Below are 26,110 nucleotides of genomic sequence, written 5' to 3'. Positions count from 1 at the left end.
GAATGATCTCTGATAGACAGCTAGAATATTATTTGCATAGCAGAAATGGGGAGAGTACTGTAAATGGTGGGATTCATTTTCATTTTAAAATATGTATAATGTATTTGGCATCAAGCTGCTATATAAAGTTGATCATTAGTTGGCCAATTCATGCATGACTGCTTGGTAGCTGACAGAGTGAATGATAAGATTCTCAGATAATCACCCTATTTAGAAAAGTTATTCATCACTGGGGGTGATGGGTAATACAGCATGCTGTTGTTTTTGCTTTGTTTTATTTTGAAATAAAAGGGAGAAATGTCAAGTTAAACATCTGAGACTCGTTTGGTTACCATTAATGTCATTCATCAAAGCTTTTGTCATTTGTCATTGTTGAATAAAGAACCTTTGTATTCACTACTGATTTTATCATGCTAATGCAGGATTTGCAATATGTTTCTATTGGTGAAACTTTTTTTTAAATTTTAAAAGGAATATTCCACCAAACCAAATAGAAAACGGCTTTCAAGTCATAGCTGTCAAACATTGTGCTGGTTCTGATTGTCTCCAAAAGCTAATCAGTTATCTCCTATAATATGATAATTGACCCATAGTATCGATGTGTTGTATATGTCTTCATCCTTTCGGATGGAAAAGCTAACATGTTGTGCTCCTTATCTTCAGTGGTAAACTTCTTGGTAATGGAGATTATTAGGCTCAGCCTCAACTCTTCTTTTTAATGTATGTGATGTTCTTGTGAATAACCCAATTGCTGTAGAGCTGCAACTGACACAAGTTAACTCTGCTATGACAATATTGAGGATCCCTAATCTGGACATACTCTAAGGGAGAGTTGAAGGACCCTGCTATTGTCAAACTTGGTGTATGATGCTATGATATGTATAGAGAAATAAATAAATTCAAATAAATTTATTGTAGTCATTAACATACAAACAAAGAATTTAAGCTAAAAAATAATATTAAATCAAAAAGTGCTAAGAAGATAGCTCAAGCTTCATATGAGTCACAGAGAAAAGAGATTAAAATTAGCAAACCTGTCTATATAAATTTTAAAATAGCAACATAAAATAAAAATGGTGGATAAAACAATAAAGTTATTCAAAGGGATTTGCAGATTATAAACTTCTGTTACAAATCCCTTTCAAACTTGAAAATACAATAAAATATCTGATACGATATGTGCATACCAAAGCATTAAAAAAAGTTAAAACGTAACTAGCAGTTCATGCAGAGCCTGAGCCATTTCTGGCTATCCTTTCTCAGGCAGGTTCAGTTGCTCTTAATCATTCCTTGCCTGATATAATAATAATAATAATAATAATAATAATAATAATAATAATAATAATAATAATAATAATAATAATAATAATAATAATAATAATAATAATAATAATAATAATAATAAAAAATTGGAATGGACATTGTAGGTCATCTAGTCCAACCCCCTGCTCAGGCAGGAAACCCTATACCATTTCAGGCAAATGGCTGTCCAGTCTCTTCTTAAAAACCTTTGCATGCTGCCTTGCAAAACCTGGTAATGTTGCACGTTATTTCATGGTTGATGTCAGAAATTATTGTTGATGGGTGAATCCTGTTTTGCTGGTCAGGAATGGGAAAATTAAAGCATTTTCAGGTTCTATACAAAACTGGCAAGACATAAGAATATGTTGGGTAGTTTTGACTTGTCCCAAGTCTCAGGGACATAATGGATATTTCTTTCAGGCTGAAATGCTGAAGGGAAAACATGACATTGGACTGAAATCCAGGCCCTTCCTGATTCTCTGATTCAGGATGTTAAGCTCTGTGAAATACAGGCTGGTGCCAGAGTGCATATCTGGCTATTTGCCATGGAAAGGTGATCAATATACCTAAGCCACTTTTAGGTCTACCTCTACCTTTCCCAGCTACAGCATTTAGGAAGTAAGCTGGATATCCATTTAGTGCCAAATCAGTTGAAAGCCAGGTTTCAGCCAAGCTGATGATGAATATAGCTATGAAACATATGAAGTTTATTATCTCTGCATATTTCAGTTAACTGTCCATATTTCAATTAATTGGGGTAGCCTAATACCAATCCTCCTTGTGTATGTAGGAGATGCAAGAGGAGGATTCTGGCTCTCTTAGGAACTAGTATGGTGTATCTTCTATCTTTGTAATGCAGCACTTGAAGTTGAAAGTTCACTCTTTTCTGGATCATCTATTAGCGGCTTCTGAATGTTTGATAACCCCTTTCTTATAATTTCACGACTAACAGCTTTATTGAATTCTGAGGGTAGCAATGGGTATATAGTAGATTGCTCAGGGACGGCTATGTTGTTGTCAGTCTTTTAAAATTGAAATAAAATCTGGAGTAAAATCTAAATAGGTGGTATGATGATTCTTTTTTTTTCCTGATAAGCTTGCTTGGATAATAGAATCCAAATCAGAGTCAATATCAGAGTTGAAAGAAACTCTTGCCTTTGAGGAATATACTGCTTTGAGCAGTGGTAGGCAACCTTGGCTCTTTTATGACTCGTGGACTTCAACTCCCAAAATTCCTGAGCCAGCTGGCTCAGGAATTCTGGGAGATGAAGTCCACGAGTCATAAAAGAGCCAAGGTTGCCTACCCCTGGCTTTCAGGAATGTTGTTGTTAGTTGCGAAGTCGTGTCCGACCCATCGCGACCCTATGGACAATGTTCCTCCAGGCCTTCCTGTCCTCTACCATCTTCTGGAGTCCATTTAAGCTCACGCCTACTGCTTCAGTGACTCCATCCAGCCACCTCATTCTCTGTCGTCCCCTTCTTCTATTGCCCTCAATCTTTCCCAGCATTAGGCTCTTCTCCAGTGAGTCCTTCCTCCTCATTAGGTGGCCAAAGTATCTGAGTTTTAGCTTCAGGATCTGGCCTTCTAAAGAGCAGTCAGGGTTGATCTCCTCTAGGACTGACCGGTTTGATCGCCTTGCAGTCCAAGGGACTCGCAGGAGTCTTCTCCAGCACCAGAGTTCAAAGGCCTCAATTCTTTGGCGCTCAGCCTTTCTTATGGTCCAACTTTCACTGCCATACATTGCAACTGGGAAGACCATAGCCTTGACTATACGCACTTTTGTTGACAGGGTGATGTCTCTGCTTTTTAGTGTGCTGTCTAGATTTGCCATGGCTTTCCTCCCGAGGAGCAAGCGTCTTTTAATTTCTTGACTACAGTCCCCATCTGCAGTGATCTTGGAGCCCAGGAAAATAAAATCTGTCACTACCTCCATTTCTTCCCCATCTATTTGCCAGGAATTGAGAGGGCCGGATGCCATGATCTTGGTTTTCTTAATGTTTAGTTTCAACCCAACTTTTGCACTCTCCTTCTTCACTCGCAACAAGAGACTCTTCAGTTCCTCTTCACTTTCTGCCATTAGAGTGGTATCATCTGCATATCTTAGGTTGTTGATATTTCTTCCAGCAAACTTAATTCCAACTTTTGACTCCTCTAGCCCTGCCTTTCTCATGATGTGCTCTGCATATAAGTTAAATAGGCAAGGTGACAGTATACAGCCTTGCCGGATACCTTTCCCAATTTGGAACCAATCAGTGGTTCCGTGTCCAGTTCTCACTGTTGCTTCTTGGCCCGCATATAGGTTTCTCAAGAGACAAATAAGATGTTCTGGTACTCCCATCTCTTTAAGAACTTGCCACAGTTTGTTATGATCCACACAATCAAAGGCTTTAGCATAGTCAATGAAGCAGAAGTAGATGTTTTTCTGGAACTCTCTAGCTTTCTCCATGATCCAGCGTATGTTGGCTATTTGATCTCTAGTTCCTCTGCCTCTTCGAAATCCTGCCTGTACTTCTGGTAGTTCTCGATCCACATACTGCTGGAGTCTAGCTTGTAGGATTTTAAGCATAACTTTACTAGCATGAGAAATGAGTGCAATGGTGCGATAGTTTGAACATTCTTTGGCACTGCCTTTCTTTGGAATTGGAATGTAAACTGATCTTTTCCAATCCTGTGGCCACTGTTGAGTTTTCCAAATTTGCTGGCAAATTGAGTGTAGCACTTTTACTGCATCGTCTTTTAAGATTTTGAATAGCTCAGCTGGAATACTGTCACCTCCACTAGCTTTGTTGTTGCTCAGCTTTTCTAAGGCCCACTTCACTTCACATTCTAGGATGTCTGGCTCGAGGTCAGTGACCACCTCATTGTGATTATCAGGGACGTTAAGCTCATTCTTGTATAGTTCTTCTGTGTAATTTTGCCATCTCTTCTTAATCTCTTCTGCCTCTGTTAGGTCCCTGCCATTTTGGTCCTTTATCATGCCCATTTTTGCATTGAACGTTCCCTTTATCTCTCCAATTTTCTTGAAAAGATCTCTGGTCCTCCCTATTCTATTGTTTTCTTCTATTTCTTTGCACTGTTCATTTAAGAAGGCATTCTTATCTCTTCTAGCTATTCTCTGGAATTCTGCATTCAATTGGGCGTATCTTTCTTTTTCTCCCTTGCCTTTTGCTTCCCTCCTTTCCTCAGCTATTTGCAAAGCTTCCTCAGACAGCCATTTTGCTTTCTTGCATTTCTTTTACTTTGGGATGGTTTTGGTTGCTACCTCTTGTACAATGTTGCGAACCTCTGTCCATAGTTCTTCAGGCACCCTGTCTATCAGATCTAATTCCTTAAATCTATTTGTCACCTCTACTGTATATTCAACGGGGATATGATTTAATTCATACCTGACTGGCCTGGTGCTTTTCCCTACTTTCTTCAGTTTAAGCCTAAATTTTGCAACAAGAAGCTCATGGTCTGAGCCACAGTCAGCTCCTGGTCTTGTTTTTACTGACTGTATAGAGCTTCTCCATCTTTGGCTGCAGAGCATATAGTCAATCTGATTTCTGTGTTGACCGTCTGGTGATGTCCATGTGTAGAGCCGTCTCTTGGGTTGTTGGAAAAGAGTGTTTGCTATGACCATCGTATTCTATTGACAAAATTCTATCAGCCTGTGCCCTGCTTCATTTTGTACTCCAAGGCCAAACGTGCCTGTTATTCCGGTTATCTTTTGGCTTCCTACTTTAGCATTCCAATCCCCCATGATGATAAGGACATCATTTTTTGGTGTTAGTTCTATAAGGTGCTGTAGGGCTTCATAGAACCGGTCAATTTCATCCTCGTCAGCACCGGTGGTTGGGGCATAGACTTGGACTACTGTGATATTGAATGGTTTGCCTTGGATTCGAACTGAGATCATTCTGTCATTTTGAGGATTGTATCCCAGTATTGCTTTTCCTACTCTTTTATTGACTATGAAGGCTACTCCATTTCTTCTGAGGGATTCTTGCCCGCAGTAGTATACCTGATGGTCATCTGAATTAAATTCACCCATTCCTGTCCATTTTAGTTCGCTGATACCTAAGATGTCGATGTTCAGTCTTGTCATCTCTTGTTTGACCACGTCCAGCTTGCCTTGATTCATGGATCTTACATTCCAGGTTCCTATGGAGAAAAAATCTTTACAGCATCGGACTTTCCTTTCACCACCAGACATATCCACAGCTGAGCGTCCTTTCGGCTTTGGCCCAGTCGCTTCATTCTTTCTGGCGCTACTAGTACTAGCCCTCTGCTCTTCCCCAGTAGCATATTGGACGCCTTCCGACCTGAGGGGCTCATCTTCCAGCGTCATATCGTTTTGCCTTTTGGTACTGTCCATAGGGTTTTCATGGCAAAGATACTGGAGTGGGTTGCCATTTCCTTCTCCAGTGGATCACGTTTTGTCAGAACTCTCTGCTATGACCTGTCCGTCTTGGGTGGCCCTGCACGGCATAGCTCATAGCTTCATTGAATTACGCAAGCCCCTTCGCCACGACAAGGCAGTAATCCATGAAGGGGGCTTTCAGGAATACACTGCTTTAATTCTATAGATGTCAGCCCACGGGTAATTTCCCCTTCTTGGAACTGCATTAAACAAATTAAGTGGGGAAGTTACATTCTCTTCTCAGTTGTACTCAGTCAGAGTCAGCTGAGGGACAAGAGATGTCAGTGAGGAGGCTTTTTGTTTTAAAATCTGGAGTCTGTTCTGAAGTTCTATTAACTGAGCATAAAATGAGCCGTTGGGAGAAAGAGAAAGGTGGTTGCATTCTCCCTCCATTGAAGCCCTAGTTTCTATATTATCCTCTGTTTTGGCAGAAGGCTGCAGCCTTGAGCAAGTGAGAAGGGTGTGACTGAATCAAGAGCTGGACTCGAATGTCTTTAAATATCCTGTATTTCTGCCACCTTAAAAAAAATTCTGTACGTTGTATGTCTTGTGAAAAAGTAGGCAGATTCTTTTAAACCCCTTGCCTATGAAACTAGGCAAAAAGTGATATGTATCCAGCCCTCTATGCTGGAGGGGGCATAGTAGGGCTTGCTTAACAGATTATGTTACAGCTTTCAGATGTGTAAGTTTCCTAGCAAACAGGCTATTTAGAGAGACAGATAGCAGAGCTTGAAATGGTCTGTGAAAAGTGATTTTTTTAGTGTGGCCTTACCTTTCTATTCCTTCCATTATTTCACGGCTGATGGCAACTAGAACTTTTAAAAACTCTTTGTTAAGTGATACAGATGTGGGCAAGTGTGTCTTTCCTCAACTCCTTTGGAGAAGTAGAATCTTCCTTTCTCCTGGTATCAAACTTGTTCTTAATTAAAAGGTACTTAAAGCTTTGTGAGTATCATAGTGTGGTAGGAAAGAGACATTTTTTGTTGTTTTCCTTTTTTTAATTTGCACTGTTGAATACTTTCTTGGCTATTTCTCAGTTTGGTGGTACAGGTAGTCCTCAACTTACGGCCACAAGGTTGCTAAGTGAGACATTTGCTAAGTGAGTTTTGCCCCATTTATGACTTTTCTTGCCACAGTTAGTAAGTGAATCATTGCAGTTATTAAGTTAGTGACACGGTTAGGGTTAGGGTTTATATTATAATAGCCGTTTATATTTTCCCTTGATACAAACTTTTATTTAATTTTCAGTTATTCTGTTATTTGATTTCTATTAAATTTTCCATTTTTATTATCATTTTCATTGAATTTTAATTCCTTTTTCCTTCCAGTATGTTATCATGTTAATAATTTGACTTACAATCGTACAATTATATATACATTAATGCTGCAGAGTCTTATAAGAAAATTAAATGTGGAATGCAGGATTATTTTTCAAAAATGTTCATTGTGTTGTATTACCTTTGAAAAGCAAAAGCATTTTATTTTTAATTAGCTGTTAAAATAGATAAGACAGAAAGAGATTACTTTCATCTTCATAGGGCTGTTAATGATATTTTGGGTAATGAGACTATGAAACGGATCATAAAGAATAAAATATTATAAAATAATTGCTACAATTATTTAGACTGTTGTATAGAGAGTATTTTGAACATCCAGCCTATGGAAATTGTGTGGTCTTAAGTTACCTCAATATTACCTCATTTCCTAATCATACATAGAGAAATACAGTTTTCTGGATTAATACTTTTGTGGTTTGATGCTGGCTTTTTCACCAAACATTCACCAAATGTTTAATATTAACCTCCATTTATTTGAGTGAGGTAATATGGTAAACTACTGATTTAAAATGGAAAAAAAGCTATCATTTTTTCTTTGTGGCTACCCAAGATAAAAGAAATGACCAAATTAACCTTCTTATGACAAGGTTTAGCATTATGTAAAAACATTAACTTTAGAGACAAAATGCACTGATGTACTAAGATTTAATTGAATTATCCTGATGTTTGTATTTTGATTTCTGTCATGAATTTATAGGTATCTATAGGCAAACAACTTGTAATAAAAATGTGTCCTTGGCATATTCTGATTCATCAAAATTAAACGAGTTACAAGATTCTTCAGTAAGACATACTCCATCTATCTGTTTTTATAATATTTATCTTTTAAAGTGATTTTTATATATTTTATATTATTGTTTTCCTATGTGATTTTATCTGTTTGTGGCATCACCCAGAGTTGCCTTTGGTGAGATGGGTGGCTATATACCGGTAAATTGGATTAATTAATAAATTTGTGCATACAGAAGTATTCATCATGATTTTATTTCAGTGTTTCAGCAGAAAGTCAAAATTAGAAAGCTTTGCCATTTGTTTTGTGCTATCAGGGTTATTTAATAGCACCTCCGCTGCTTTGGGAATTTATGTGAAATATATACATATATACCTGTGTATTGTTGAAGGTTAATTGTTCCATGAATATCTTTCTTCTGGTTTATACTCTGATATACATTATAAGCACTAGAAAGAATCCCTGGGAATAGAAAATGGGCCTTGTTCAGTTTATTGCTTTGGAGAATTTATATGACTTTTTCCATTTCATAGTCTGTCAAAAACTTCAAGTCTGCTGACTTACTACTTTTATCTGCAGCCAACTTTTCTAATGCCTTTCCACAGTGGCATGCTGGGTTGTAAATGAATACATAAAAATCAATGATGTCAAACGAAAGAACTGCTAAAGAGTGCTCCTTGTATCTTTATGTGGTCTCTTACAGTGTTTTATTAACTGGCAATTGAATGGACTTTTTGGTTGTGCTTCAGAATATCAATACAGCAGCTTAAAAATGAATGCATAGAAAACTGGTTTTCAGGGATAGAAAATAATGGAAATATATAATGAATACCATTGACATATATTAGATTTAGTTACATTTTCTTTTCTTTCATCTTCAAGCTATAATTTCTTTTGCTCATGACATCTCAGTCTTAGTGCTTCACATAACACTATATAGTTCAAAGAATAACTTAATAGCTATATTTCTGTGCAGCATTACATCTTGCTTTAAATGCTGCCTGGGTTATTTATTTAGCAAGACAATGCTGTCTTTATAATGCCCAGTGTACACCCAGTTTATAATCTTAAACTTTTTTTTCCCTTTCTGATGGGGAAAATGGATTCAAAAGATATTTTTAAAAACACAAAGAAAATATTGAAAATATTAAAGAGAAATCAAAATTCAAAACACCCTTCTATGCCTTGGTAATGCCACACCTAGAATACTGCATCCAGTTTTGGTCACCACGATGTAAAAAAGATGTCGAGACTCTAGAAAGGGTACAGAGAAGAGCAACAAAGATGATTGGGGGACTGGAGGCTAAAACATATAGGGAACAGTTGCTGGAATTCAGTATGTGTAGTTTAACGAAGAGAAGGGTGAGGGGTGACATGATATCAGTGTTCCAATATGTCAGGGGCTGCCACAAAGAAGAGGGAGTCAAGCTATTCTCCAAAGTACCTGAAAGCAGGACAAGAAGCAACGGATGGAAAGTAGTCAAGGAGAGAAGCAACCTAGAAGTAAGGAGAAACTTCCTGAGCAGGGGGTTGGACTAGATGACCCCCAAGGTCCCTTCCAACTACTACTACTACTACTACTATTTGTTCAAGTGCTGTTTGCAAAAGCATGTATTTGAATAATGGAAACAATTATGGGGAACCAACTTGTCATATTAAGTTCATTGGTTTATACTGCTATATGGTGGATGCTTGGATGGGGTTTTTTTTCTTTCACTGATGTTTTATTTCAGCAAAAATGAAATGAAATAGCTGGTGGCAGTGGAGCCATATCCCAAAGCAGGAGAAAAATCAACCTGGCAGGTCCAAAGCCCCTGGGGTAGAAAGTCTTTATCACTTTGTGGGGCCAGAGGAAATGTCTTAGTCTAAACAGAGAGTTCCTAAGTCCAATCAATATCTGCATTTTTATAAGCACTTCATTACGAGGCAAACAGTTGGAGAATAGTATTCATTTGGTATTTATGCTTTGTTTGCTTTTCATGAAAAGAGCCCAATCAAATGGCCTGTGGTTTTTATGTCTCTCCAGCCTACCCCGACACAGGATTCATCAGAACCAGAAGACAAGGAACCCTTAAGGACGCCATGTGAACAGCAGTATGAGTTAGGCTACCTATCGACTCCAGAGAGGCAAAGCGCAATCCTTCAAAGTAAAGAAACAAATAACAAAAAAGTTGGTCTGAAAATCTCCAACTTCTCAGTTGAAAGCTCAGGCTCCAGCATTTCATGCCTACAAAAGGTACATTCTAGAGTTTCCTGTAGTTCTTCTGACACTTCAGCAAGCAAACATTCTTCAAAAGCCCAAACTCCTGACTCCAAAGCATGCAGTGGGGATCTCCTCGACAAGCATTCCCAACATTTTACAAGTGGTCAGCAGCCCTTCACTCCAAGGACTTTAAAGTCGGATGCGAAATCCTTTCTTTCACAGTACAGATACTACACCCCAGCCAGAAGGAAAGTAAGGGAGAATCTAAGGCAACAGATGGAAGCAGAAACGCAAACTGAAATAAGCAGGTGAAGAACTTTCTTAAGGAAGTCATATATACAGTAGACTTTGCACGAACCCACTGTATGGTGTGTTGAATTGCTGCTTCAAGTCCACATTTAACAATGGACAACTAAACTTGGTAGATGGGCAGCAACTAACGTGTGTGTGTATATGCTTGTGTGTGCTTGTGCGTGTAAAACATCGCTAGAGGTAGATGGATTAAAAAAATGTCCTATGGCAGTATATGAAGGCAACAGTTCATCCAATTATTAGAGTAAACAAGAGCCTTTAAAATGAGGCAACAGATAATTAAAAAAGACCTTGTATTTGCTTCATTTCATTCTTCTCTTTGAAAAACACTTTCAATGACATAAGTGCACCATTGTGGAATGGTCACCTTTCCAACGAGCCGTTTGTATAGATTAGGAGCCCACGCCTCTGCTCATAGAAAAGCAGTATGGTCTGCCGTCACCTGTATTTTAGTTACTCTGCATAGCTTGTTGCTGTATTTTCACTTGCAGAGAGGTCCCATTGTCATATGGATTCGTATCTATGCTATGTAATTTAATCCTGCTTAATTTTATTTTTATTAGAATAAGGCAGAGGTGATTGGACTAGTTCCAAAAATGCCTATTACAAATGGGAAAGCTTCCTTCATTTGCAAATGGAATCAAGATATCCATTGGGAATTTTCTGCAGAACAAAGTGAAGGATGGCATCGCCTCCAGTACTTATCCAGAGGATTCCCCCCAAACTCTGGAACAGCATGGGAGATGGCATAGGGAAAAAGGAATTAGTAACTAGGAGAAAATAGTTGTTCCATGCCAGCTAACAAGTCTGTATCCAAGCATATTTATGAACTTTTTTATATTGCTTAGTAATGTTCTATCAGATTTACCGTATTTTCCGGCATATAAGACGACTTTTTAACCCATGAAAATCATCTCAAAAGTTGGGGGGTCGTCTTATACGCCCAGTCGTCTTATACGCCGGAAAATACAGTATCTATTTTCCAACATGGAAGTACAGGTAATGAGTTTGAGAGTAGTAAGCAGAAATTACTTGGCTCTGGCAAATGTTGGAATTTCATAATAAAAGAAATAGGATAGTAAACTGAGGCACAAGCAATGTAATCTGATCAAAGTCACTTTTGAATTTATCTTTAAAAGAAGTTTAAATCATGTTCCTGAAGAATCGTGGCCAATATTGTTAGGACTTCCCTGATTCTTGTCTTGAAAGTTAGTTTTACAATTTTAATTGCAAGTAGTAAATTTCAGTTCGGATTTATTGGTGTATGTACAGCCAAAGTTCAGTGAAGTATTGAATTTGATACTAGAAGCTCCTACAGGAAAGTATCTTTATTAAATAAATAAATTAAATAAATAAATAAATTTTGTGTTAGTGTGTTCTATAGGGCCATAAATATTAACACATTATATTAATTAATACATGTAATTTAGATACCAAACACAGATCTCCCATATATTTTACTTCATTTCCATTTATACTAATAAAGGCTATTAAGAGCACAGTTGCAAGGGAGTAAGCCTCTTATCAAAGATATAAATAATACAGAGTAGATGTCTTCTGCCTCAATTATATCTCCTCCAAATATAATAATACTTATTTCTCTCATTCTAATCTAAAGGTTTATTGAGTGCTATCAAGTCACTGTCTTCTTTAGAACTTGGATTCTCTAGCAAACTAAGTGTCCCTTCAACTCCATTGTATTTAATGCCAAGCAAGGAAATAATTGTGGCATGATTGGAAGACTCAGTCCCCTTGATAATACTCTTAACTTCAGAAGCAGTTATAGTTATTCTATAGATCCTGTTAATATTCCACATCTTTCATATCTATCACAGTTTCTTTATTAAAAAGGATTTATAAATGCAGATGGATTATCAGTTCCTTGTATATTTTTCCTTCCAGCGGGCCATTTGTCTGTCATCTCACAAACAGGCATGAGTGATGGGTATATAGCATCTATATTGTTTTTTGAACCCAGATGGTAGTATATTCTGTCCCATAGATACTCAAAATAGTATATGGGAGTATTGTTTCTGCAGAAATGACATAAGATCATTATATTTTGTAGTTTTCAAGCCGAATCTGAAGCATCTGAAAAAGAGAATGTGCCCAGTTTTCAGAAGATCATGAAGGAGGTAAGTGATCTGTTTGTGTTCCAGTCGCCAGGCCATTTATAAAAAGAAGACTGTTGCTCTGGGTAGTTGGTTACATTCCATATTGAAAGAGGTTGCACTGACATTAAAAGGTCTCATTTATGGCTTGAATGTTTTTTGGATTTGATGTTTTCTATAGAAACACAATGGTTGCTCTAGCAGAAGTACCTTTTAATTCCACTTGGATTTGGTACATTAGTTCCAACTTTACTAATAAAAATTAATGTCATGCCTTTTCATTTGCTAGATTATTACAGTGGAATTATATAACTACAACCATAACTAGAACACTTCAATTGATGAAGAATGAGGCCACTTAAATTATTATTGTGGGACTTTTGCATTTAGTCAGGAATTCTGTTTTGTAAATAGATTTTAGATTTTGCGTATGTGGAAATAAATCATACATTTTTAGTCTGTGCATATGGAAATAAAAGATATAGGTGGAGATAGTTATATATTTCACAAATAAATAGGAAGTATGGAATTAATTGGGCATTGATTATTTGTTGTATTTTTTAAAAGCATTTAGTGGCCACCATTTTTTTATCTCACTTTAATGAGGTAAAGGTTCCCCTGCACATGCGTGCTAGTCGTTTCCAACTTTAGGGGCCGGTGCTCATCTCCGTTTCAAAGCCAAAGAGCCAGCGCTTGTCCGAGGACGTCTCCATGGTCATGTGGCCGGCATGACTAGATGCCAAAGGCGCACGGAACGCTGTTACCTTCCCACCATAGTGGTCCCTATTTTTCTACTTGCATTTTATGTGCTTTCGAACTGCTAGGTTGGCAGAAGAAGTGGATTATAATATAATATAATTATAATATAATATAATATAATATAATATATAATATAATATAATATAATATAATATAATATAATATAATATAATATAATATAATATAATATAATATAATATAATATAATATAATATAATATAATATATATACAATACTACAAATGAATTTTGTATTAATAACAGAGATATATGCTTTATATACAGGTAGAAGATCCCAGGTTTCCTAATGAACAGATGTTTGATGAAATGAAAACTATTTCTCAGTTATCCTCTCCAAGGTAAGCAATATTCAGATCTTTGTCTTTCTTTTTTGACATGCTCACTGCTACTAGCACATCACCATGCTTTCCTGTGAAGTCCAGAATGATGCATTTCATGAGGTTTAGATCTGCACGAAGTTATCTAAGTACGAATACTCATCTTTTCCTTCAAACAAAATTTTAATAGCAGAGCAAATAAACAGCCAATCTGAAAGGTGAAATGTTTATTTGAATCAGAATATTTGTTTTGATTAAGAAATAATGAATTTGCAATTAATGAGAATGTGATAAAATCTTTCTTGGATGTAACTGGATGATTAACCCACCATCAATGAACAGATGTTTACTTGAGGTTAAAGATGGGTAAAATATATGTGTGTAAAGCCAAAATGCAAAGTCTCAATTTTTAACAAAGGGTTAAAAATAAAGGGCTGCCTTTGTTGAAGGAATATGGAAATTAGAGGTTTGTTTTCACCAGCTTTCCGTACACTGGTATTCTTCTGGACAACCTACCATAGTTGTGTGTTTAAGAGTGATCCTGTTTTAACCTGAGTGGGCAGTTGCAGTTAGAGATGATGGAGAGGAAGAACATGAGTTTCTGAAAGGAACAGCATGGGTCACACAAGGCTTAGTGCTTTCTCCAGTTCGTTCTACATCTTAGTATAACTAGTGGGAGAGATAATCTATTCAGGGTGAATTGTCACTAGTATGCTGAACTTCTATAGTGCCGCCTCAGGCTATGGCAAAGATTCCAGTTTGCAGCACTGATTGCTAGGGAGACATTGGGCCATAAGAATAAGAAGTTGGAAGGGACCTTGGAGGTCATCTAGTCCAACCCCCTGCTCAGGCAGGAAACCCTATACCATTTCAGGCAAATGGCTGTCCAGTCTCCTCTTAAAAACTTCCAGTGTTGGAGCATTCACCACTTCTGGTTGTTCCACTGGTTAATTGTTCTAACTGTTCTAACTGTCAGGAAGTTTCTCCTTAGTTCTAGGTTGCTTCTCTCCTTGACTAGTTTCCATCCGTTGCTTCTTGTCCTGCCTTCAGGTGCTTTGGAGAATAGTGCTGGTTTCAAAGTGCTGGTTATCATCTTTAAAACACATATAGTATATATAAAGCAGTGGGATTTATTAAGCACCAATTTTTCCATCCCCACCAAAATTCCAGAAGGGGGAAGCTGAGAAGCAGAGGGCCTGGAGTAAACAACAAACCTTCTGAGTAGCAATTCACACAGTTTGGAACACTCCTCCACCAGAGATACACTAACCCTACTACCTGTTTGCATGCATTAAAAACATACTAGAATGTTTGTTGACTGTTTTATTTATTATTGTTTGTGGTGTGTTGTTTACATGTTCACTGCCCAGAATCTGTCCTATTGGGATAGAAGACAAAGGCAAAATTGCAAGGGCAAAATAGAGCTGTTCCCTCTCTCCTTTTTTTAAAAAACTCAGAGAAAAATAAGCATCTTGCTGCTCCTGATTGGTTGCCCAGGGTTTGAGTTTCTTTCATTTTACTTGCCTATGTAGATCAGGGGTGTCAAACTCTCAACGTCACGTGACGTGTTGTGACGTATCACGACTTTTTTTCCATTTCCGGCAATGGTGTGGGTGCGGTTTCGCTATGATGCATCCGACCCACCGGCCGGCAGTTTGACACCCCTGATGTAGATTAACAGGTTTCAGTTTGATTAACTGTTTTATATTCTTCTCCCTTTTTCTCCCCCTTTAAACAGCGAGAGTTACTGAGTAATATCCATTTAATAATTCTAAAAGTGATTAATTGATTTTATTTACTCCCTCACCTTCATACATTCATTGAGGGCAAGCTGAGTAAAATTCAATAATAAGAATGATCATACTGTGCGCTTTCCTCCTGTAGCCATAGAGACCAATTCGAGCATAGTCTTATATGAAACAATGTACATGCTCATAGTATTCTGCCTTCTGGTTCTGATTTGCATTGTTTCTTCCTCCTTATGGCTTAGAGCAATTTCTCCATGTTCTGTTGAATCCCCAACCATGAGGAAAATCCAAGCTGAGTAAGTAACTCATTAATTTCTATGTTACATAAGTGCAAAACATTAATGAAGCTGACATTTTAAGTTATATGATACCAAATTACAATTGGATCCATGTACATCAGTTGCAAAATTGTGCATAATGAAAAATTACCAGATTATTTTTTATATCACTGATGCTGGTTTTTTCCACTTCTCCCATCCTATCCCTTAATACCATTTTGACACATATCGCAATATCAGACAGTCTGATATAACCACAACATTCACATGTTTAAGCAAAGACCATTGTTTATTGTTTGCAGGATCTGAACTGAGAAACAGAGCTGCGAATGCAGCAATTTATACCCTGGCCTCTAGGCGGTGGCCAATAGGTTTAAAGCAACCTATTGCCGCCTTAGAGGCAGCCAATGGCGGCGCTGGAGACCGGTTGTCTGTTAGCCAGCTTCCCTGCTTAATAATAATAATAATAAACCTTTATTGTCAAAGTACAACATGTGTACATTGAGATTAGCTGAGCCTCCCCCCGTGCTCTCTCCCCCCAACACACAGTGATAACAAACCCTCCATCCCACCACACTATGTGAACCAACTACACCACACACCGGCCTCCCAAGTCAATTCTGCATAAGATTATGTCCCATTTAAAAGCCTAACAGCCCATGGATAAAAGCTATTTTTCAGCCTCTTGGTACGGCTGGCTATATTCCTATATCTCCTACCGGATGGTAGGAGAGTAAAGAGATACCGTCCAGGGTGTGAGTCATCCCTGAGAATCTTCCTCACTCTTCCAAGGCAACGAGCCCTGGCGATGTCATGCAGTGGTGTCAGGGGACAGCCCACAATGTCTTGTGCTGTGCTCACTACCCTCTGTAATACTTTCCTATCCGCGGCTGTCAGACCAGCATACCAAACCACAATACCATACGAGAGGACGCTCTCTATAGTAGACCGGTAAAAGAGGGTCATTAGCTGTTGTTCTACCCTGTTCTTCCGCAAGACCCTAAGAAAGTGAAGCCTCTGTTGGGCCTTTCTAGCCACCTGAGTTGTGTTAACTTTCCAGGTCAGATCTTCACAGAGGTAGACTCCCAGAAATTTAAAGGAAATTTAAAGGACACAGGACACCACAGCCTGGTTTGGTTGATTGATTTAAATCAAACTGCATAATTTTACTTCCATTTCTTCTGCATTTTTTTTTATTTGCTTTCTAGCGTTGGGGCCCAAGGCTACATTACAGAAAATCCATGAAATGCTATGTGAAACAGTTCATTTCCGATTTATATGAAAATCTTACGAGAACATAAGGAGGAAAGAGAGGGATATGTTGCTTATTTATGGGCTAAATAAGTAGGAAAATCTACAAGCAAGACATGAGAAATTGAGTCCTTGGTGCTCTCTGACCTGCATTGTTGTTTGCAGATATTTCGTTACCATAACATCTTCATGCTAGAAAGGAGCAAGGTTCACTCCCTGATTATATATAAAATGGCTTGCTTTAACAATGTTGATGGTGTTGTTTTGATAATTCCTTATTAGACGGTTATTTACTATTTGATTGTTATTAATACCTGCTTATGTGGGCATTGATTGCTAGCAAGGAGATATTCTGGTCATATTTTTTCCTGACTTGTCTGAATATCAAGCATTTAGCATTCTTTAGTATTTTTTGGATTTAGCTTGATCTAGGATGCTGTCCATTTCCCAATTGAAACTATGATTGAATCTATCCATGTGCTATAAAATTAAGGAATTTCTTTTGACAGACATGCTCTGCTAGTTTTCTGCCTGTCTGTCATACTTAGTGGTAGTTACAGATCTTAAACCTAATATTGTTGAGTACAATATTACACTGGGACAAAAGGATGGGATCAATTATAACCTATGAGATAGATTCCTCATACACTTTTTCCCCAAACATTTTGTGCCCCAGCTAAAAGATCAGTCTCCTCATTGATTCATGTAAAGTCATTATCTGTTTTCCCAAGCCTTTTCTATTTCCAGCGAATCTGAATTCAAAGTAAGAACGCCTTCTAGGATTCTTTTTTTAAAAAAACATTAAAGCCAGTTTAGCAATACAATAACTGAACAGAATGTCATTTGTGGAAGATTTCCAGCTCTAACTGATGCAGTGGAATATATGCCAGAGCTGTTTGTTGATCAACGCTCTTCACTCGAGCAACTCCTTCAATGAAACTATTGTTTACATAAGAGGAAATTTAGTGACATATTAGCAGATTTGCTGATTGCTTATTTCTGCCCAGTGTTTGTGTATGTATTGCATTAGTTTGCATCTACTTGCTTGGTGTTTAGATAACTGTTAAAATGAGCTGTGGTGGTGCAGTGGTTAGAATGCAGTATTGCAGGCTAACTCACTGCCAGGAGTTTGATTCTGACCTGCTCAAGATTGACTCAACCATCCATCCTTCTGAGGTTGATAAAATGAGGACCCACATTATTGTAGGCAATAGGCTGACTCGGTAAACTTCTTAGAGAGGGGCATTATGAAGTGAAATGTAAGTCTAAGTGCTATTGTTATTGCTATTTCCCTTGTAATGTTTTCTTTTGTTAAACATGCTTCTTTAAAAAAAAGTAAACACTGCTTAGCTTGACAACTGGATGTAATAAGAAAACTAATTCAAGACTTAGGTCATGCTATCCAGATACAGGTAGTTCATTACATATGTACACATAATCCAGTTTGGGAAGAAATTGCACATTCCTATTAGTCATGCAGAGTTAGATATTATTCATTCAACTGTTAATTGAAGTGTGAGTTGCATATTACCCTTTTGCTATGAATGCAATATCTTCAGGTCAATGAGAATATATTAGGGAAGCTATTCCGGTGTACACACAGCTGAGGCTGTTTCAGATGCAGCAGGAAGATCCCGTGTATAAAAAGGTACACATTTGTACTAGCAAATTTGTACTATAGGCGATTACAAAATGGCAGGAAGTAGAGCAAGTTCACTCCTAAGAAGACTTTGAGGTGAATTAATGCACCAAACATATTAGTTTGTCTTCATTTATTGATATTAGTATTTATGGTCCAAGATCATAAATGGGAAATGGTTAGTAGCAACTAAACTGCTTGATCAGTGTTTTTATTTCGAGACTAAAAGTAGTTTTTATGTTTTCTGTTTAGAGAAGAAGAACTGCAGTATTTAAATTTTATTCAGGACATAACAGATGAAATTCTGAAGCTTGGATTATTTTCCAACAGGTTGGATATATATTTAAAGTTCCTTCATTTTATTTTATTTTTGCAGTGAAGCATTGCTAAATAGTAAATAAAGGAAGAATTAGATATGGTTTTGGGGTGAGAAGTGTGCAAAATTCTGAATAAACACAATCCAGAGGGAAAAAATATTTTACTGGTGACATGAATGGGTAAATGGAAGTAAGATGAGACAATGAACAAAAAGTGTCTAGGCCATACAGAGATCCAAGAATGAATGAGACAGGTAACTAACAGCTACCTACTTAGAAAAAGTCTGTTGGTTTTGAAGATGTGGTTTAAGCACCAATCTATTCATGTACGTGCCCAGCAAAGAAAGAAATGTAAATCCAGAAGCATGGCTGGTTTGATGGTTTCTGATGAAAGATTGGAAGAATCAGTGAAAAATATAAGGTGATAAGAGATCTGAAATCTGGGCAGGCCATTTGGTAGATTCAAGAGTAGATTTGAGGAAAAATGAACATGAAAAAGTAGGAAAGATACGAAAGAAACTATACATGAAAGCAGGATGGCTGCAGCAAAAGAACAGAAGACCAAAGATAAAAGAATTTTAATTCTTGTATGGGAGAATTATTTTGTTTCTATTTAAAAAAATAAGTTGACATCTTGGAGTTGATTAATTTTTAATAGTTTTCTTTTGAAAACAATTACTTCCTGTGTAATACCTATTTTTGTTGTATTAAAGGGCTTTGGAAATGTTGTTTGAACGTCACATAGAACTAAACAAGAACCATCTAAATAAGGTATGCTGCATAGATGACAGATCATTTTAAGAGTACTAAAAAAAGTACTTCTGAAAATGATCAATGTGTTTGCTGAAAAATATTTGTTTTGTTATATATATATATATATATATATATATATATATGTTTTCGTAGATTCTCGCGGGTGTCTGTATGTGTAGGTCTAGAGTCTCACTCCTCAAGACACCAAATCACAACACTCAGGATATTACGACACAACAAAAAACCCCACCCATTCAGAACACACCCCACCCAATCAGAAGACAGCCACGCCTCCAACCAATCGGAAGACAACCACACATCCACCCAATCAGAAGACAGCCACGCCTCCACTCAATCAGAAGACAACCACGCCTCCACCCAGTCGGATGACACCCCCACCCAATCAGAAAGCAGCCACGCCTCCACCCAGTCGGAACACAGCCCCACCGGCAGTTGGAAGGAAAAGAACAGACAGACCACGCATTGCTCCTGAAAGCAGCAGGAGGAATACTCCGGCCTGATGATGACGGATGGGATTTCGTCGAAACGTCGCCACAACTTTCTGAAGATGAAAGGAACGCGGGAAGAAACCCGAGACTCTAGACCTACATATATATATATATATATATATATATATATATATATATATATATATATATATATATATATATATATATATATATATATATATATATATATATATAATGTTTGTTAAGCATTTAGATTACCTTTCTAGGCCCCAAACATGGGACAAATCTTATTTCCTGTTTCAGCCTAACCCAAGGCCATCAACAGGCAGTAGTCACAGCAGTGACAGCTCATATTTGTGTAAAAAAATTTTTTTGATTGCTAACAAATAATTAAAGGGAGACATATGCATTTAAAACTTATTTGTTCTCATCAGCCAGCCATACCCTTCTGAGATTCGAACCTGGGCCGATTGCCTAAGGTGCAATCGGTCCAGGTTCGAATCTCAGAAGGGTATGGCTGGCTGATGAGAACAAATACGTTTGAAATGCATATCAGTCTCCCTTTAATTCTTTGTTAGCAATCCAAACACACACACACACAAACATATATATATATATATATATATATATATATATATATATATATATATATATATATATATATATATATATATATATATATATATATATATATATATATATATATATATATATATATATATATATATATATATATATATTGTAAATATAATATTTGTAAATATTATATATATATATAATATTTACAACCATTAGACAGGATTCCTCATTTATGAAAGTAACCCTCTGAAAAAGCATCTTGCTAATTCATGCATTACTATCAGTTGCCGCTTTAGTCCTTCCTCCACATAAATAAATACTTGAAGCAGCCAGGGATAATGACTTGTGGCATCCAAACCATGTATGCAAACAGAGACAGCTGACCTTGAAGGATGGTTAGATCTGGTTAGTGCTTATAGCAACAAACACTCTAGCACCTTACAGATTAGACTGGGAAGTTAAAAAAAAAATTGCAGTAGGCAAATATGTCCATGTTGTTGCAATGATAATTCTACACTTCCCAGAGTCATTTTTTGTGAGATGGGTGGCTATATACATTTGATAAATAAATAAATAAATTAACAGCATGGATAAGTTCATGTAGTCATCCAGAATCCAACTTGGTTCCAAGACTTTACCTTTCCCGAACAAACGAAAGTTGATAAACTGATAACTGCAATCCTGAATGGTTAGATGGAATAATCTATAATATCATGACTATACAAAATTATTCTCTACTTTCATTTATCATGCAAAGTGACAAATTATGAATATGTTGCTCATTTAATAAGATTTCTTGGATCAGTGTCACCTGTATATAAAGCTTTCTGGACTTTCAGCTGCTGCTTGAAGAGCATGTGGCAGTTGGGGTATTGAGGGCCTTTGCATAACCATCCGGTATGCCAGCTATGGGCAGTGCAGTGGCTCAGTGGTTAAGGCGCTGGGCTTGTTGGCTGCAAAGCCGACAACCCGGGGTTTGAGACCCCATCACTGCATGATGGAGTGAGTGAGTGTCCATCTTCACCTAGTCCTGCCCACCTAGCAGTTTAAAAGCATGAAAATGCGAGTAGATAAGTAGGAACTTACTTATCTTTGATAAACTTCTTGATTTTTAAATTTTTGTTATGAGGCATATTTTTAATTACTGCTGCCTAATCTTTTTGTCCCATCTTAGAACAAAATGCGCCACCTGCTGGAGATTCTAAAAGTAGACTTGGGCTGCAACAGGGAGGAAAAGTCTGCCGGAGTGTCCGATGCATATAGACATTTACAGAATGAACCATCAGAGCACCTTCAACTTACCAGTATATCCCAGAGCAAAGTGTCAAAAAGTGAAGAGCTTTTAAATGCAATGGATTTAATAACAAGTAACCTCATTGTACAGAATGATAAATTACAGAAAGTGGAAGACCAGGATGCAGTTTCTCAGGATATCAAGGAATTACTGAACATTGAGCTGAATCCCCCATCCATGAAAACTGATGAAACTCCAGATGCCACATGTCCATTGCCACCAACATGCAGTTCAACCACCTGTGATGCTGACTTTGAAACAAGTGAATTTTTGAGAGAAGTTGATGAACTGAAAGAGAGCATGACGGAACCCATCTCTTTGGTCAGGGCCCAGCAGTAAACAACTAGCAGCAAAGCACCAAACAGGGCAATTCATCTAGTCAGCAGTGCAGAGATCTGAACTTTGAAAATTAAATGAAATGCTAGCAAATCAGCCTTTTAATATTTTTTTCTTTGAATGCTACTGCAAATGGGCTTGAAATATTAGAAGTCAGACTTTTTTGAACTAGACCATTGGAAGAAACAATAGACAAAATTGGAAGGTGTAAGGTTTTTAACTGCAGAAAAGACTAGGCATATAGTTTGGGGCATAATGGTTTATTTTAAAGGCAGTATATTTATCAAAATGCACTTATAATAAATGAATATAAAATTTGCAGGAGTAAAAACTCTAAATTAATATGCCTGCCCTTCTGAATTCTTTTCCAAATAGATATACATTTCTCATATCTGTGCAGATATCTGGTACAGCTTGTTGTTTAGTGAACCAGGATTGTTTTGTGTGATTTTAATGGAGAAGCATCCTCTGCAATGCAGTATTCAGATGAAGGATTCATCCTTTTGTCTTTTAAAGCATGGATCAGTTGATAGAACCTCTGACTTACCAACAATGTATGATCACACAGTCATAGTGTTAACTAGTTGTCTGATGTCTCCTTTCACTTGCAGCTGGAAGGATAAAATGAACTCACTGCTGTTTGCATGATGATATTAGTTCTATATCAGGGATGTTTAATATACTGATCACTCAAGCCTTTAGACAATAGTCCAAATGCAAGCAGTGTGTTTCATTGTGTAATTGGTAACCCTCTTCAGGAAGGCTCCATAATAAAGTTCCCATTACACAAAATGGGAAGACCTTGAGAACTTCAATTGTTAGATTTTAATTTCCACTCACTAAATATCAGGAAGATAGATTGCACAACCAGACAAAAGCAGAATCACACAAGTATACCTATGTACATGCATGTAACACTATGTTTTATATATATAAGGAATGGAGCTTCTATTGCTACTTCCCTATGGATGCTGCTGTATGACATCATGGGTGGTAAGGGGTGTATTTGAAGGTGGGCTGCAAAGAGTTAAGTTTTGTTTGTGCTTCTCTTGGTCTTGTGGCAAAGAAGTGTCATAGCAACTTTTTTTTCCTACAAAAGCATCCAAAAATGACACACAATACTGCTCTAGTACTCTTTGTTGAACGAATTATGAAAATTGTATCCACCTATTGATAGAATAGGAAAATAGTTATGTTTACCCCATTTTCATTCAAAAGCTTTATAGAAGAATATATTTTTAAATGTAGTTGCCCACAAACTGACAACCTAAGGGGCATGATCCAAAAGCAAATGGAAATGATGAAACAGAAAATGGTAATATGATTTTCTAAAGTCGGTAGATTTCTTACCCAAACTAGCTTAAATGGAAACTTTAGAGAAAAGACACTGAAACTAGCCTCTTGGCAAAGGAGCTTAAATAACCTATGTCTTTTACATCTTCTGTAGCTGGATGAAATGGGCATAGCTAGCTGGTTTTGGGTGAAAAGAGGTTGAGTTGAGGGTAACCAAATAATGTGACCATTTTGAACCCAGTTGGCATTTTTGTCAGACTCAATATGAATGAGCTGAGTTGACAACATTGAATTCTATAAACCTTATATTTAGAAATGTGCTTTCTGTTTGACTGGAAAGCAGCTGTTTTCTCAAATGAACTTTGAAGTGCTAAATTTACTATAGGAACATGGTACCCACTTTAGAACTACTATTAATCATCTCAACTGAAGGACTCCAGAAATAGTCATTAACGATTAATCATCTCAGCAAAAGATCCAAAAATAATGGTGATTAACAAGCTCTTTGGCATCCACTTTAAAAAAAAAATCTTTCCCACTTGCTTTGTTCATTAAATGCAGATACCTTGAAAATATTGTATATAGCACTGTAAATAATACCAGGATGCTATGTTAAAGATGAGAGGTATTGGTTTAAATTTGGTATTTGCCAAAGGAATAAGTAATTTTGGGCTGCAACATATTCAAAAATGGAAGCACTTTTGAGTTATGAACTGGTTTGCTCAGAAGAAACCTCTTCCCTGAATAATACAAAAATGTTTTGCAGCCACGCCCTTCCTGCTACAAGGCTTTATGTGTTTATGACTTTTCATATCTCAAATGAGGGAAGGAATGCATCATCTCAGCCTCAGGGAGGGAGGGAGGAAGGAGTGCATTTTTTATAAGAAATTAAAGGGGACTAAACATGCCTAGGAACCATTAGTCAATATTTTGAAAATACTCCATCTATTGGGGGGGGGGGTTGTAGGCCACAGGAACAATTTGGAGCAGCAGGTGCTCTTTCATCACAAACATGCTCCAAACTCTATCCACCTTATTTGAACAGTTCTGCTTATTTGCCATTTCTCAAAATAAAAGTTAAATGAGTGTGCCTGTGGATCATGATTCTGCCCTGTAAAGTAAGCAAATTCTCTGGTAACAATCTATCCCCCCCCCCACTTCAAAGCTCCAGCTGTTATTACAGGGCAAAGAACTTAGATTACCCCAACATTTTTCACTCAGTTGACTGTATAGTTGGATTTTTCATAATTAAAGGAAACTCGATGTCTACCAGTCTTGACTGAAGCAGGACCAGCAATTTAGAGATTTCAAATAGGTTTGGTGGTATTTTCATATTCCACCTAGATTGTCTTCAGAACAACATGATGCTTTATTGAGTCTCCTGATGAGTCATAATTTGTTTTTAGTATGAGAATATAAGGATCATCTAGTCCAGGTGTTTCCAGCTCATAGCCCACAGGTCACATGTGGCCCTGGACAGCTAGTATGCAGCCCCACAAGACCCCCAAAATAAAGGAAGTTTGTTGTATGCATTATCTATATTATATATTTTATATGCAATCCAAGACGATTCTTAACTCAATGCAGTCCAGGCAAGCCAAAAAGCTGGACATGCCTGATGTAATCTAATCTCCTGCTCGGTACAGAAATTACTCTGGGATACTACATCTGTGGTATGAATGCCTGCAACTAAATACTTGATTTAAAATGTCATGCAACACCATTGCGAATTGTAATAAACAACTCTATGCAACATGCCTGAAGGTATCCTCTTTTGAATTATGAAATGGATTGATTTTTATATTGTATTCAGTATTGTTATTTCTATGTCCAAAAGATCAGTATTCAGTAAAGTTATGGAACAACTCAAGTTTGAAGCGCTTCAAAAATTTATTTTCATGGCAAAAATAGACTATAATATAATTCATTTCACATATATTACATATCAAAGAAAAACAACCCTTTCTATCAAATATAATCTGCACATTGTTTTAAAAACCGATCTCAATTGTACATGAGTTAAAGCTGCAGCAATTATACATTTTTACACTTGATGGAGACAAAGCAGATCTTACTGTGTAAAAAATACTTTAGCTTGACATTAAAAAATAATACTTCAGTTTTGAGACATGCTATTGTTCAAGGAAGGTACTGCAAAAATTCTTGTATGCTGACATAAAAAAGAAGAGGAGAAATTGTGTGAAATCATCGTCTTTCCCTTGCATAGATTTAATTGCTTAAGGCTAGTGGGATGGTGAGGCATCTGTTTCAACATACACCACCATACAATATCAATTCTTTTGCCCCAAACTAACTTCCGGCACTACATCTTCATACCTTAGAAGAGCAGCATGGGAGTTGTTTTCTTGGACTTCAACCCATGTCTCTCCAGTATGGTAGGACATGAATGAATGATGTTCATGATCAGTTCCATTCCAAACAAATGCTGTTCAGTCCCTTGGAACAATTCTACTGGCGTGGGAATGTGCAGCATTGTTCATTTAGATTTATTTTTTTTAAAACCTGCCTTTATTATTTTTATAAATAAGACAGGGAACATACATTTCTTCCTGCTATTTTCCCCACAACAACCCTGTGAGGTGGGCTGGGCTGAGCGAGAATGGGCCAAAGTCACCCAGCCAACTTTTCATGCCCAAG

At 37.2% G+C, this 26,110-nt stretch overlaps 1 protein-coding gene across 1 annotated transcript in view; it reads left to right on the top strand.

The window, feature by feature from the left end:
- SPATA7 (spermatogenesis associated 7) overlaps positions 1 to 25,316 on the top strand; it is a 40,299-nt gene extending 14,983 nt beyond the window's left edge. The window contains exons 6-12 of the mRNA XM_081330067.1: positions 9,799 to 10,283; positions 12,356 to 12,422; positions 13,442 to 13,515; positions 15,485 to 15,538; positions 18,663 to 18,740; positions 19,441 to 19,498; positions 21,704 to 25,316. Of these exons, the coding sequence (XP_081186193.1) occupies positions 9,799 to 10,283; positions 12,356 to 12,422; positions 13,442 to 13,515; positions 15,485 to 15,538; positions 18,663 to 18,740; positions 19,441 to 19,498; positions 21,704 to 22,162 (1,275 nt within the window). The 3' untranslated portion in view covers positions 22,163 to 25,316. The remainder of the gene's footprint in view (positions 1 to 9,798; positions 10,284 to 12,355; positions 12,423 to 13,441; positions 13,516 to 15,484; positions 15,539 to 18,662; positions 18,741 to 19,440; positions 19,499 to 21,703) is intronic.
- The last annotated feature ends 794 nt before the right edge of the window (positions 25,317 to 26,110 follow it).

The sequence above is a fragment of the Vipera berus genome (assembly GCF_964194415.1).
Source record: "Vipera berus genome assembly, chromosome: 1".
In the NCBI taxonomy this organism is placed as follows: Eukaryota; Metazoa; Chordata; class Lepidosauria; order Squamata; family Viperidae; genus Vipera; species Vipera berus.
Note: the sequence above shows the minus strand (reverse complement) of the source record. Positions and strands in the feature narration are given on the sequence as shown.